The 15446-nt window shown below is 41.4% G+C and overlaps 1 protein-coding gene across 2 annotated transcripts in view; it reads left to right on the top strand.

Annotated features, from left to right (window-relative positions):
* Positions 1–4898: 4898 nt before the first annotated feature.
* Positions 4899–15446, top strand: part of POU2F3 (POU class 2 homeobox 3) — a 208487-nt gene continuing 197939 nt past the window's right edge. Inside the window, exon 1 of one of the 2 annotated variants that reach the window (XM_073602564.1) lies at positions 4899–5101. Coding sequence is in view for 1 of the 2 variants with exons in the window: in XM_073602561.1 (XP_073458662.1) it covers positions 5074–5101 (28 nt within the window). In the remaining variant the exon portion in view is untranslated. The remainder of the gene's footprint in view (positions 5102–15446) is intronic. The other variant, XM_073602561.1, reaches the window with a different exon arrangement.

The raw sequence follows: 15446 nt of genomic DNA on the forward strand, positions 1-15446 counted from the left end.
TTTCTGAAGCACATGACAGACATCTGTGTGGTGGCTCTCCAGAGACCTGGAAAATATGAGGATATCGTCGAGATAAACCACCACACATAACTTCAACAAATCTCGGAGGACATCGTTAATAAATTCCAGGAAAACTGCAGGGGCGTTACAAAGGCCAAAAGGAATTGCGAGGTACTCATAATGGCCTGTTCTGGTATTAAACACAGCTTTCCACTAGTCACCCTCCTTAAGCCTCACAAGATTGTATGCCCCTCTCAAATCAAGCTTCGTGAAAACCGTTGCCGTAATCAACGGAATCGGATAGGCATTCTTAATCGTGAAACTATTGAGACCCCTATAATCAATACAAGGTCTCAGTTCACCGCTCTTCTTCACAAAGAAGAAACCAGCACCAGCAGAAGACAAGGATTTGCAGATGAAACCTCGAGAAAGTGCATCTGCAACATATTCCTCCATGGCCTTATCCTCCAAGACCGAAAAAAGGGTAAACCTGGCCAGGAGGGGGTATGGCACCAGGTTGAAGGTCAATTGAAGGTCAATTGCGAAATTATACGACTGGCGTGGAGGCAAACTACTGGCTCGGCCTTTGTCAAAGATATCGCTAAAATCGTGGTACTCCTCCGGCAGGGAGGAGAGTGAAGAAATGCACAGGACCTTGGCTACCTTCTGGAAGCATGTCTTACTGCATTGTGGTGACCAGGAGAGAACCTCAGCATGGAGCTAATCAAAAGAGAGGTTGTGCCTCTGTAACCAAGGATAACCAATAACCAGTGGAAACTTAGGTGAGGAAATAACTTGGAACTGGATTATCTCATGGTGAAGAGCCCCTATGGCCATGGACAACGGAACAGTCTCATGAGTCACATGGGCAGGCTGTAGAGGTCTCCTGTCAAGAACTTCAATGGCAAAAGGAGTGTCACGCAGCTGCAGCGGAATCGAGTGCTTTGATACAAAGGCAGCATCAATGAACAGGCCTGCAGCCCAGGATTAGAGCCTGTATCTCGACGGACGACTCAGCTCAAGAAAGGGTAACCAAAACCAGGGACTTATCCTTCTGGATAACTGGGGATGAAACAACACCACCTAAGGACTGTCCGTGACAGGACAGAGCTTCAAAAAGTGACCTGCCTGGCCACAATAAAGGCACAACCTCTCCCTCCTCCTAAAGGTTCTCTCATCCGCAGAGAGATGCGTGAAACCCAAGTGCATGGGTTCACCTTCACTGACCGACTCCAGGTACCAGGAGGCATGGGAGGTGAGGGAGGCAAGGGTGGGACTGCAAAGCTTGGAGACAGATGTACAGGAGGCTTCCTCAAGCACTCCTTAAAAGAGATTCTTTCTCTGAGTCTGGAGTCAATGAGGATGGCAAATGTGATCAATTTCTCCAGCTCAGTGGGTATATCTCGGGCTGCTATCTCATCCTTGATGGAATCCGAGAGATCATGAGAAAAAGCAGCCACGAGGACCTTATTGTTCCAAGCAATCTCTGCAGAACTTAATGGCGTAATCGGCAACAGTTCTCGTACTCTGATGGACATGAGGCACTTGGCAGCAGAAGCGGAGCATACAGGAACGTCAAATACCCTTTTAAAAGTAGCCACGAACTCAAGGTAACTCAAGACGACAGGTTTTTGCATCTGCCATAGAGGGTTTGCCCAGGCGAAGGCTCTCTCAGAAAGCAAAGATATCACGAGATCTACTTTGCTTCTGTCCATGGGAAACGCCTGGAGCAGCATCTCAAAGTATATCTCAACCTGGTTGAGAAACCCTCTGCATTGGACTGGATCACCCCCAAATCGCTGGGGAAATGGAGAGGAACCAGTCATACCTCTTATAGAGGTAATACTCGAGGCGGGTGCCTGCACAGAAACTGGAGCAGCAGCAGGGATGGCCTGCAACACAGGTTGTACCGAAGCAGCCACAGTGAGAGATTCCAGATGAGCCTTGTGACTCAGGAGCATTTGTAATGCCATGGCAAACTGATCCATGCGGTGATCCTGCTTATCCAATCTGGAAAAAATATTACCAACAAGTGGATTGACTGCATTTTCTGAATTCATGGCCTTCACCTACTGCCAGAAACCATGAATCAGACTGAGACAGAGGTACAGTTAAATCACACTTGTTTAATAATAACATTAAAAAGGTAAACCGAGTAAATGTACTCAAAACATAGCCAGAGTTCAGGAATGGATGGTCAGACAAGCCAAAACGTCAGGGAGCCAGAAGGAATGTCAGGCAAGCAAGTCTTTATCAGGAACACAGGAGAGTGTCTCTAGAGATGTGACCAAGGCGTAGGCAGAGATAATCTGGACTGTACGGCTTAAAGAGGGAGTCCGGCGACCAATCTTTTTTTTTTTTTTTTTTTTTTTTTTTAGATCATTGAGACACTTTGCTAATCCCAAAATAATACTCACAGTTTGGGTATAATATTTCCGCCTCTGTCTGTTTTCGTACTGAAGAATAAATTAAAAAATGTGAAGCCCACAAGCATTGATTTCCGGGATGTGGTGAATGCTGTTCATTCACAGCTTGTTCACATGCATGATCATTGTTTCCGCACTGAATCTTGGGAAGCCTGACACTAAGCTCCCAGGAGACAGTGCGGCGCCGGGGAAAGGCAATAAACACGCCTACTCCCATGGGAGGAGAGACCGGAAGTGCCACAATAAAGTACAATATAAAGGTAATTACAGAGATAAAAAATTTTTTTGTGCGGCATTTGAACATCTATGCAATTAACTGAAGGGGGTAAGATTACGTTAAAAATTTGAGAGGAACCCCACTTTAAGTAGGCAGGACCGACAAGCAGGATCATCAACAGATGAGTCACTGTGGAGAGATAAGAGTTGGCAATTAGCCGACAGCTGAGCAGCCAGCTCAGAGACCAGCCCTGACACAGAGCTCCTTTTGCATGAATTACTGCATCAATGCAGTGTGGCATGGAGGCGATCAGCCTGTGGCACTGCTGAGGTGTTATGGAAGCCCAGGCTTCTTTGACAGGGGCTTTCAGCTCATCTGCATTGTTGGGTCTGGTGTCTCATCTTCCTCCTGATAATAACGCCACACATTCTCTATGCGAGTTTGCTGGCCAATCAAACACAGTGATACCATGATTATTAAACCAGGTATTGGTACTTTTGGCAGTTTGGGCAGGTGCCTAGTCCTGTTGGAAAATGAAATCAGCATCTCCATAAAGCTGGTCAGCAGAGTTGGAAGCATGAAGTGTTCTAGAATTTCCTGCTAGAGGGTTGCACTGACTTTGGACTTGATAAAACACAGTGGACCAACACCAGCAGATGACATGGCTCCCCAAATCATCACTGACTGTGGAAAATGTTGCATTTTATTTGGAAATCAAGGTCCCAGAGTCTGGAGGAAGAGTGGAGAGGCACAGAATCCAAGTTACATGAGTTACAGTGTGAAGTTTCCAGAGTAGGTGATGATTTGGGGAGCCATGTCATCTGGTGGTGTTGGTCCACTCTGTTTTATCAAATCCAAAGTCAGCATAGCCCTTTGGCAGGAAATTCTAGAGCACCTCATGCTTCCCTCTGCTGACCAGCTTTATGGAGATGCTGATTTCATTTTCCAGCAGGACTTGGCACTTGCCCACACTGCCAAAAGTACCAATACCTGGTTTAATGATCATTATATCACTGTGCTTGATTGGCCAGCAAAATCGCTTGACCTAAACCCCATAGAGAATCTGTGGGATATTATCAAGAGGAAGATGAGACACCAGAACCAACAATGCAGATGAGCTGAAAGCCACTATCAAAGAAACCTGGGTTTCCATAACACCTCAGCAGTGCCACAGGCTGATCGCCTCCATGCCACGCCGCATTGATGCAGTAATTCATGCAAAAGGAGCCCTGACCAAGTAATGAGTGCATACTATACTGCACATGTACATACTTTTCAGTAAGCCGACATTTCTGTATTAAAAATCCTTTTTTTTTTTTTAATTTGTTTTCTGTAATGTTCAAATTTTCTGAGATACTGAATTTTGGGTTTTCACTAGATGTAAGCCATAATCATCGAAATTAAAAGAAAGAAATACTTGAAATATATCACTCTGTGTGTAACACATCTATATAAAATATATGAGTTTCACTTTTTGAATTGAAATACTGACATTCAATAACTTTTTGATGATATTCTAATTTGATGAGATGCACCTGTATACAGGTATATAGTTGCTCGCAAGGTATTTGATATCCAAAGAATTACGACTTCAGAAAACTCTGCATACCTCTTGCTAAATACCTTGGACTATCTACTTTCCAAAAAAGGGGTCATGTTGGGGGTATTTGTACTATTACTGTCCTGGCATTATAGGGCCTCAAGAAATTAAATAGGCCATCAGTGCATCAGAATTGATCAATTTTCATATATATATATATATATATATATATATATATATATATATATATATATATATATATATATATATATATATATATAAACCATAGTTTGTACTGGTTTCACACAAACCAGTGGTGATCAAATACCACTAAAAGAAATTATATAAATTTCATTTGTGTATAATATTGCATGACCACGCAATTCCCAGTTAAAGTTGCTGAATAGCAAAAAATGCTTTGGTCATGAAGGGGGTCAAACCTTCCGGAGCTCAAGTGGTTAAACTGCATGGGTTATTTTACAAGGTGAGAGTTCGCATATACTTCAATTTTGGATAATATACTGCAAATATTAAAGTGTCCTCTAGATGGCAGTGTTTGATGGAAATGTCTGAGCATCCAGCGCAGGTGACAGGTAAAGCAAAGATTGGACAGGTGTCTGCCTTACAAATGGGCTAGGAAGGTGTGCCAACTGCCAGCTGCTCCCATCCCTTTTTCCTGCTCTCCTGGCCCATCACGCTATGCAAATAAATGTTTTGCATGGGCTGATAGCCAAGGGCGCAGGATGTTGCCTTGTGCAGGAGAGGTGTGGTGGTTTTTTAAATTGGAATTTTGTGTGCCCTCCTAGTGCCAGCATCTGCCCCCCTGCCTCCAGCACCTCCATGCCATCCACAGCAGGCAGCAGGGTACACAGCAGAGAGCCCTCAGCAGGATGGTGAATGTGGACTATTGTCACCCAGGTATGCTGCATTGTCAGGACATTGATTGATCTGCTGGGATATTGGCATCATTTGGATACTCTGTCATGTGTATACTCGTCTCTGTTATGCTAGGCTACAATTTCAACGTAAGCTGGGAAAACGACATATCAGATCACCTGTTGGCATGAAGCATCATTGTCCAGTGCACACGTCACTGTGGTCTGTACAAGCCATGTGATGATGACACAAAATACATCTGCTTACTATATTAAGATAATTTATTAAAGTAGATCTAAACCCTGGATGTCATTTAGTTTGCTAAAACATCAACTGTTATGTTTTTTTTTTTTTTTTAAGTATTGTTTTTGCCTTTTTTCAACTTTTTTTCTCTTCTTAGTCCTGCTGATCCAATGCAGCCTTTCTGTCTGCATTCTTTGACTCCAGCAGGGGCTGCAAAGTGTTGCTCAAGTTGGGCTTCTTAATGATGCCAATGGCAGAACGTACCTGCTCAGTGTTCGTTGGCATGGTCATTATAGTCCTCACTGGAAGTGAATGTGACAGTGTGACCACACTTAAGAGCAATTAGGAGACAGGGATAAAGTGTTGTCACTCCATAACAAGAACCAGGTATTGTGTTAAACTGTACATGATCTCCAACACATTTTTTCCTTAATTGCTTCCTTTTGATCTGTTAAATATGCATTTGAAAGCATTTAGTTATATCTGTTAGACAAGAGCAATACATTAATAAATAAAAAGCTCTTCATTCAGCCATACATCTTGTGAGCTGAAAACAATCCAGAGGCAGAAAGCACAGGAGGTTATCTATTAGCTATCCCTGCGGACTACAAAACACCTTCCCCTGTTATGGAGACGAGATGGATGTGTTCTGTATTCATGACAGTGGTATGTAGTGCTAACACACTCGCTGTCCTGGGGTGACAAGGCTGTTTAGTACAGTTGTCACCCTAGGACAGGAAGTGTGTTAATGGCGGGACATTATATGAAAATGTATTAATTAGCTTAAGATATACTTTAACATTTGAAAATGTAAGTTTTGTAGTCATTTACATAGAATTTTGCTTTCTGTGATATTGATGATTGGTTATGCAGAATGTGTGTGTGTGTAATATGCATATCAATGTGCAGAAATGTGAACATACTACCAATATATTCTTTATAATTGTCAATATCTACAGTTTATGATTATGAATCCAGGGTTTAGAACTTTATTTCTCAACTTCATTACAGCAGCTATTTGTCTGGTGTGTGACATTTCATCTCAAGGACCCCTAAAGCAGCCTTTCTCATCTAGGGTCTAGAAATGTAGGGTTATATCTGCTTCCTATAAGTAACCACTGACACCAAGGATCTTTTTTATCCATCTGTAAGGGGGGCATGCTTCCCACTGACCACCAATAAAAGGAGCGTTTTAAGCACTTATGATCAGTAAATTGGGACACTTCTTTCACTGATAGTAAGAGTTAATCACTCATGTGCCACATCCATGTAGCTTATTAGAAAAATAAAAAAGGGAACCCACCAGGTCAGACTTTGGAGGCAGATTGGAACAACAATATAATTTTTAAAAGTTTGTTTTATTTAAACATAAACATATAGACGTGTACAGTATAAAAATTATATAAAAAAGGTATTGTCCACTAACGGCCAGACAGTGCCCAGAAAGAGAGGATGCTACATATACCCAATTAAAAAAATGACGTTCAAAAGTATGACACCAGATAATGTGTGAGCCCCTGTGCGTCTACGCGTTTCACTTGATCGCTTCTTCAGTACACACATTGGGGGGTATAGGAACAGGTCTCGCTGATCCGGACATATGTCACTGTCTGCACAGGACTATCCCTAGGTGCCACAGCACCGGAATAACCAAAACTAGGGTCCAGACATGAAATATACAGCTCAATAATGCAGCCTCTAGGGGCAAACGACATCTGGTAAGGTACACTTACCATCAAACATAAATCATATACTTGCTGCACTGATATAGATGATCACATCCACGTCGGGCAATAATTACAGCCCATTTACAGCATTATAGTTGCATGGAGATCATCTAATTCACAGCTCCAACTGCATTGATCCATTGAGGGCCAGCACCTGTAGATGTGCCTGTATATCTTCCCCCAAGGATATCATCCAACTTCTTATACTGACCCTTCCAATGGCCACCAATGTAAGGGGGCCCTTCTACAAATGATCACCAGTCTAAGAAGGCTATTCTCTGACCACCAATGTAAAGTAAAAATGTCTCTGTCCACCAATGTAAGAGAGCATTTTCCTGACCACCAATGTAAGAGAGCATTTCAATGAACAACAATGTAAGAGAGCATTTCACTGACCACCAATGTAAGAGAGCATTTCACTGACCACCAATGTAAGAGAGCATTTCACTGACCACCAATGTAAGAGAGCATTTCAATGAACAACAATGTAAGCAAGCATTTCACTGACCACCAATGTAAGAGAGCATTTCACTGAGCACCAATGTAAGAGAGCATTTCACTGACACCAATGTAAGAGAGCATTTCACTGTCCACCAATGTAAGAGAGCATTTCATTGACCACCAATGTAAGAGAGCATTTCCCTGATCACCAATGTAAGAGAGCATTTAAATGAACAACAATGTAGGAGAGCATTTCACTGACCACCAATGTAAGCGAGCATTTCACTGACCACCAATGTAAGAGAGCATTTCACTGTCCACCAATGTAAGAGAGCATTTCACTGTCCACCAATGTAAGAGAGCATTTCACTGACCACCAATGTAAGAGAGCATTTCACTGACCACCAATGTAAGGAGTATTTCACTGACTATCAATGTAAGAAAGCATTTCAATGAACAACAATGTAAGAGAGCATTTCACTGTCCAATGTAAGAGAGCATTTCACTGACCACCAATGTAAGAGAGCATTTCCCTGATCACCAATGTAAGAGAGCATTTCAATGAACAACAATGTAGGAGAGCATTTCATTGACCACCAATGTAAGGGAGCATTTCACTGACCACCAATGTAAGATAGTATTTCACTGACCACCATTTTACTAAGGAAGAATTTACAGACTACTAATGTAAGGGAACATTTCAGTGACCATCAGTGTAAGGGGACATTTTACTCACATCCGAAGGAAGAGTTTTACTGACTACCAATGTAAGAGAATCCTTTCACAGACCACTAATCTAAGGGAACATTTTACTAAGACAAATTTCACTGACCACCAATGTAAGAGAGCATTTCCCTGACCACCAATGTAAGAGAGCATTTCAATGAACAACAATATAAGAGAGCATTTCACTGACCACCAATGTAAGCAAGCATTTCACTGACCACCAATGTAAGAGAGCATTTCACTGAGCACCAATGTAAGAGAGCATTTCACTGACACCAATGTAAGAGAGCATTTCACTGTCCACCAATGTAAGAGAGCATTTCCCTGATCACCAATGTAAGAGAGCATTTAAATGAACAACAATGTAGGAGAGCATTTCACTGTCCACCAATGTAAGAGAGCATTTCCCTGATCACCAATGTAAGAGAGCATTTAAATGAACAACAATGTAGGAGAGCATTTCACTGACCACCAATGTAAGCGAGCATTTCACTGACCACCAATGTAAGAGAGCATTTCACTGTCCACCAATGTAAGAGAGCATTTCACTGTCCACCAATGTAAGAGAGCATTTCACTGACCACCAATGTAAGAGAGCATTTCACTGACCACCAATGTAAGAGAGCATTTCATTGACCACCAATGTAAGAGAGCATTTCCCTGATCACCAATGTAAGAGAGCATTTCAATGAACAACAATGTAGGAGAGCATTTCACTGACCACCAATGTAAGGGAGCATTTCACTGACCACCAATGTAAGATAGTATTTCACTGACCACCATTTTACTAAGGAAGAATTTACAGACTACTAATGTAAGGGAACATTTCAGTGACCATCAGTGTAAGGGGACATTTTACTCACATCCGAAGGAAGAGTTTTACTGACTACCAATGTAAGAGAATCCTTTCACAGACCACTAATCTAAGGGAACATTTTACTAAGACAAATTTCACTGACCACCAATGTAAGGAAAGCCTTTCACAGACCACCAATATATGTTAGCATTTCACAGAACACCAATATAAGGTAGCATTATACTGACCACCAACATAAGGGAACATTTTACTAACTACCAATGTAAGGGAGCATTTCACTGAGGAAATATTTTATTAACCACCAATGTAAGGTAGCATTTCACTGACTACCAACATTAAGAAACATTTTACTGACAGTGACCACCAATGTAAGGAAGAATTTCACCAACCTCCAATGTAAGGGAACATTTTATTGACGACCAATGTAAGGAAAATTTTTACTGACCACCAATGTAAGGAAGAATTTTACTGACAACCAATGTAAATGAGGCCTTTCACAGACCACCAATGTATGGCAGCATTTCACTAACCACCAATATAAGGGAACTTTTCACTGACCACCAATGTAAGCAAATATTTTACTGAGGGAGAATTTCACTTACCACTAATGTAAGGCAATCATTTCCCTGGCCACCAATATATGGGAGCATGTCACTAACCACCAATGTAATGGAATATTTTACTGACCACCAATGTAAGGCATGCATTTCACAGGCTACCAATGTAAGAGAGCATTACACTGACCACCAATGTAAGGGAAGGAATTTCACTGACCACGAACGTAAGGCAAGCATTTCACAGACCACCAATTTAATGTGTTTCACTGAACACCAATTTAAGATAGCATTTCACTAAGGAAGAATTTCACAGACCGCTAATGTAAGGGAACATTTTACTGACCACCAATGTAGGGAAGAATTTTACTGACCACCAGTATAAGGGGCCACTTCCCTGATCACAAATAAAAGGGAGCATTTTTACATTGATCATCATAGTAAGCAAGCTTTTCTACATTGACCACCAATGTAAAGAAAAGGAAACACTACAAATTTTACTGTTTGCAATTATTTTTTCGGTTATTATTATTATTATAATACAGGATTTAACCACTTGACCTCCGGAAGTTTTACCTCCTGGCATGACCATTCCATTTTTTTCGATACAGCACTGCGCTACCTTAACTGACAATTGTACGGTCATGCAACGCTGTACCCAAATTAAATTTTTAGTGCTTTTTGATCACGTCTGGATTTTTACATTTTTGCGCAATAAACAAAAAAAAAAAACGGAATTTTGGAAAAATAAAAAAAACTATATTTTTTATTTTCTGCTATAAAACACATCCAATAAAATTGTTTTTTAAAATCTAATTTCTTCATGAATTTAGGCTAATATGTATTCTGCTACATATTTTTGGTTAAAAAAAAAACTCAAGCATATATTGGTTGGTGCTCAAAAGTTCTAGCGTCTACAAACTATGAGATATCTACTGTCTAATCAAAGGACAATCGCGTTGCTGGCGGAGCATGAGCCCCATACCCAGCAGTGCTGAATCATACAGCGCAGGAGAGCTGGCTTGCCGCTGTACATCTAAGTGATGTGGTTGACAAGTGGTTAAATAGCACTAACAGTATATGCAGCGGCAGGCTTTACAAGAGACAGTACGGTTACAAAACAACTCAATACTTGAGGATATTATTAAATTCATTCCATTATTTCTGAAACTGGTTTTGCTGTAAAGAGCAGCCCTGGGTTTCAAATATTCCAGGTATGCTGTATTCTTTATTCGTGTATTCTTATATCTAAACCTGCTGTTCATGCTAACCTGCTGTGAGTTTTAGATATAGTAATTATTTAGCAGGGGCTACCTGAGATCTGAAAGTTATTTCAAGGGTTATTCTAAGTTAAAGTGGTATTAAACCCAAAAAGCAAACATTTATTATATTGCAGCCTACTAAATAGATTGATGTGATTAGATGTGATGGCTGCTTTAGTTTTCTTTTTTAGGCTTTCTTTCCTTTATGTTCAACTAGTGATCCAGCTAGTAGGTCTGTTGTTTTTCAACAGAACAAGCTCCCCTGCAAAAAAAAGTGTTTAGACAAACCATTTACCATTGAGCAGGGTGCCTATATTGTTCAGCTTTTATTTATTCATGTAAAACTTTTATCCCAAAAGAAAAAAAAAACTGTTGCTATAACTGTTTGTGTAATTGCAGTGTGAGTTTGGCTTTAGTTTGTTAGTGTATTTCAATCTGCTAGTACATTTGATGCCGCGTACACACGACCGGTTTAGCCGTCGTAGTAAACTCCGACGGTTTCTCCGACGTAACTCCGACGGAATTCCATTCAAGTGGTCTTGCATACACACGGTCAACCCAAAGTCCGACCAAAGTTCGACCGTCCAGAACGCGGTGACGTACAACACTTACGACGGGACTAAAAAAAGGAAGTTCAATAGCCAGTAGCCAATAGCTTCCGTCTCGTACTTGCTTCAGAGCAAGCATAGTTTTTGGTCCGTCGGACCAGCATACAATCGGTTTTCCCGATAGGAATTGGGTCTGTCGGAAATATTTAGAACATGTTCTATTTCTAGGTCCGTCAGATTTAAAAGAAAAAAAGTCCCATGAGGCCCACACACGATCGGAATATAAAGCTTCTGTCAGACTTTTTCTGTCGGACAGTCCGCTCATGTGTATGCGGCATAACACTCCCTTCCTCCCCAACTGACAATGTTGCTGTCCAAAGGTGCCCCTGTGCTCCTTCACCCAGAGTGGAGGCACTCTAATACAGGTGATGTGTTACTGGCCAGATCACCAGGTAAAATCACACAGATCAGAGAGGGGAAAAAAAACAAAACAAAAAGAAAACTAATGCAGCCACCACATCTTAGAATTGGTAAGCTGCAATACGTAATATTTTTGGTTTGGGGTTTAACACCACTCTAAAACAGTAGCGAAAGTCTGCCTTAAAAGGTGTGCATTTATTACCCTTACCATGTAATGCCCCGTACACACGATCGGACTTTCCGACAACAAAACCCTGGATTTTTTTTTGTAAGGTTTGTAAGGTTGTATACACACGGGCACACAAATGTTGGCCAACAATTACGAACTTAGAAACGTACAAGACATACGTGTTATCTCCATTATGAACGCTAGTTTTACAAGACCGAACACTTCCGGCTTGTACTTGATTCCGAGCATGCCTGGGCTTTTGTCTGACGGACTTGTGTACACACGATCAGAAAGTCCAACAACAAACATTTGTTGGCAGAAAATTTGAGAACCTGCTAGCGAACATTTGTTGGCGGAAAGTCCAACAACAAATGTCCGATGGAGCATACACACGGTCGGACTTTCTGCCAACAAGCTCACATCCAACATTTGTTGTCGGAAAATCAGATTGTGTGTACGGGGCATAAGAGCTTTCTTAGAAGTCACTAATGCTTTTATAATGGATAATCTTGTTTGTTTGATAGAAGAGTATGTAAATTATGTAAATTTCAACTTAGAAATCGAGGTTATTTTTCTAGGCAGAAGAAACCACAGAAACTGTGAGAAGTAGATTACAGGTACTCAGGGCCGGACTTACCATTGGGCTTGACTGGGCTCAAGCCCATGGACCTTGTCCAATAGGGGGCCCAGCGCGTTTACGTTTTAAATATCTTCATATATCTTCAGCTAGATCGGATGAAACAGCGGTGACTCACACTGGTCCTCACTTGGCTGCAGCGCTGCTCTGCCCGAGTCTCTCTCTCTGTCTCATCAGACGATCAGCGGCGCAGAGAGAGAGACTCTAATGTGTAATTACACAGGACAAACCAGGAGGAGCCTGGAGGTGGGTGGAGCTTGGAAACCCTGCACTGGGCCGCCTGGCGTCTAGCAACGAGTGACGTCATTGAGTCAGTCACGTCAGACGTCTTTCCCGGGCTGATAGGCAGTTGTTGCTGCCATCTGGTACTGTGTGGCAGAGGCCAGCAATCCTCCTCCTTCGCGCCGCCCATGAGTGTATTGGCCCACCGGCAGCACCTCCTCCATCTTGTCCATACAGTCACTCACACTGACTGCAGGACTCCGCCCCTGGTGAGTGTTGGCTCCACCCACCTCCTCCCTTCTTCTTGTCCACCTTGCAGTCTGCAGAGCGGCGTGGATACAATAAATAGAAGGCTGCGGACACTGACAGTGAAATTACTGGACCCAACCAATTGGACTCCATTGCTCCTGCATGGGAGCCCCTCCCCTCACCAGAGCACCGAATTAATTGACTAAAAGTGAGTAAAAAAAAAAAAAAAAAAATGAATTCATGTGTCAAGTCAAAAAGCAAAATACATGTGTGCCATTATGTATGAAAAAAAAAATGCCCCTTTAGTCTTGACTTGTTCAATCTTAACCCCTTCAGCTCTGGAACATTTTACCCCCCCTTATGACCAGGCCATTTTTTGCGATACTGCGCTGCGTTGCTTTAACTGACTGACAATTGCGCGGTCGTGCGACGTTGTAACCCAAGTAAAATTGACGCCCCTTTTTTTCCCACTCACTACACTCACTACACACACACACACACATGTATTCTTGCAATTGATTTGTTATGATTGCAAAGATATTTGTTTGTTTTTCAATATGTTTCCCAGGTAAATAAGTGTTTTATTCTCATTCTGACCAAGACATTTGTGCATTGCAATAAACGCATCACTTTGAACTTTTTTAATCATTATTTATTTATTGGAAAAAAAGTTTTTCAAGCTTCAATCAGTGGTCATATAAATAGATTATTACATTTTTTTTTAACATGTAACACTGTCTACGGTACTAGTCAACATTTTGTTCTATTTAAAGTAATGTATAGAAGGTAGGGCCCTAAAGCAACTCAAGCCCAGGGGCCCCCACCACCCTAAGTCCTGCCCTGCAGGTACTCCTCAGTTAACAACCAGGTTCTGTTCCAACGACCAGGTCGATAAATGAATTGGTCCTTAAACGATGAGCCACAAGAATGCTCAAAATAGTGATTACTTAACTAATGTACTGTACTGTAGTGTGACAAAAAGGTCTAAACACAAAACTCCAGCTCAATAACGTTGCTTTATTTTGCATAAGTACAGAACACAAATGAAAATTCTGTACTGTGCAATACAATGATGTATAGCGCGTCATTCAGGTGGGGAGAGCTGGTCGTAAGTCCAAGTGATTGTTAAACGGGTAAGTCATTAAACGAGGAGTATCTATACATATCACACATGTTTAAAAATATAGACTGCACTGTATGTGTGTATTTTGCAATATAGTTTCATTAGCTTAGAATGTGGGTGGAGCAGGTTTGTGCAATACATTACAGTAGATCTTATATAACTGAGCTTTTCATTATTTTACATTACAGAGATGCCGGTTTGGTGTAAAAGTTTAGTTGCTTGGATGAAAAGATTCTGTTTTTCACGATGCAGTCTTTTACAAATGATTTTGCTCTGGTGTAATGGACATTTTTTAGTTAATAGGCCAATATCTGCAGTCAGCCCAATGGATTTTTGTCTTTTGGAAAACAGTAGTTTTGGATCATCATCTGCACACACTTGTGTTACTTTATTACTGTAACTGACTCTTGTGTGTTCCTCAGGTAAAATTTAAATAGCCAGCAAAAATTTAGAGCAAGTATGTGAACCTTTTCTCATTTGCATATCTACAACTTTTGCTGGATTTCCCGCTCAAAAGAACAGAGAATCCAGCCAATGGGACAAAGTTAGGAATGGTGTGGGGGGTTACCAAAGCAAGGAAGTGAAGCAAAGATCCCTGGGGGATTTCTTCTACATGAGCTCTGAAGTTTGTACCATCCTAATGGCTGATTGAACCTGCAGCAGTGGCATAACTAGACCCTAGGGCCCCAGTGCAAGAAACCATAAAGGGCTCCCTTCCCTCCGAGCCCCGTGGTGGAATGCCAGGGCTCAGTCGCAAATGTAACCTTTGTGACCCTGGTAGTTCCTCCACTGGTGTCAGTAGGTTTTTTTTTGTTTTTTGTTATTTTATTTTATTATTTTTTTTCACTTTTTTTTTTTTACATTTTTTTTAAATTATTATTTTTTACAATTTATTTAGGAGCCCCTTCGGGGGGCTTTGGTGAGATATCATGGGTCTAAATAGACCTCTGATGTTCCACCTTTAAAGTGGTAGTAAACCCTCCTATCCTTTTCGTCCAGCAAAGCTGCCATTTTGGCCTCTGTTTAATCTTCAACTGCCATGATGCTGCACATGTTAACATGTTATGACACCAGCCATTGGGTGGTTTGACAGTTTGGTTGACCACACAAGCAAATGTGACCGTAAGCAATCCCAGCATGCCAGGAACGTAACTGTTTTCTGAAAACTTTAAATCAATGGGTTTACTTCTGCTTTAAGACAGAGAAAGGAGATTGAAAACACGGCCCTCAATATCCATCTCAGCAGAGC

This window comes from Aquarana catesbeiana, linkage group LG10, assembly GCF_042186555.1.
Source record: "Aquarana catesbeiana isolate 2022-GZ linkage group LG10, ASM4218655v1, whole genome shotgun sequence".
Lineage (NCBI taxonomy): Eukaryota > Metazoa > Chordata > Amphibia > Anura > Ranidae > Aquarana > Aquarana catesbeiana.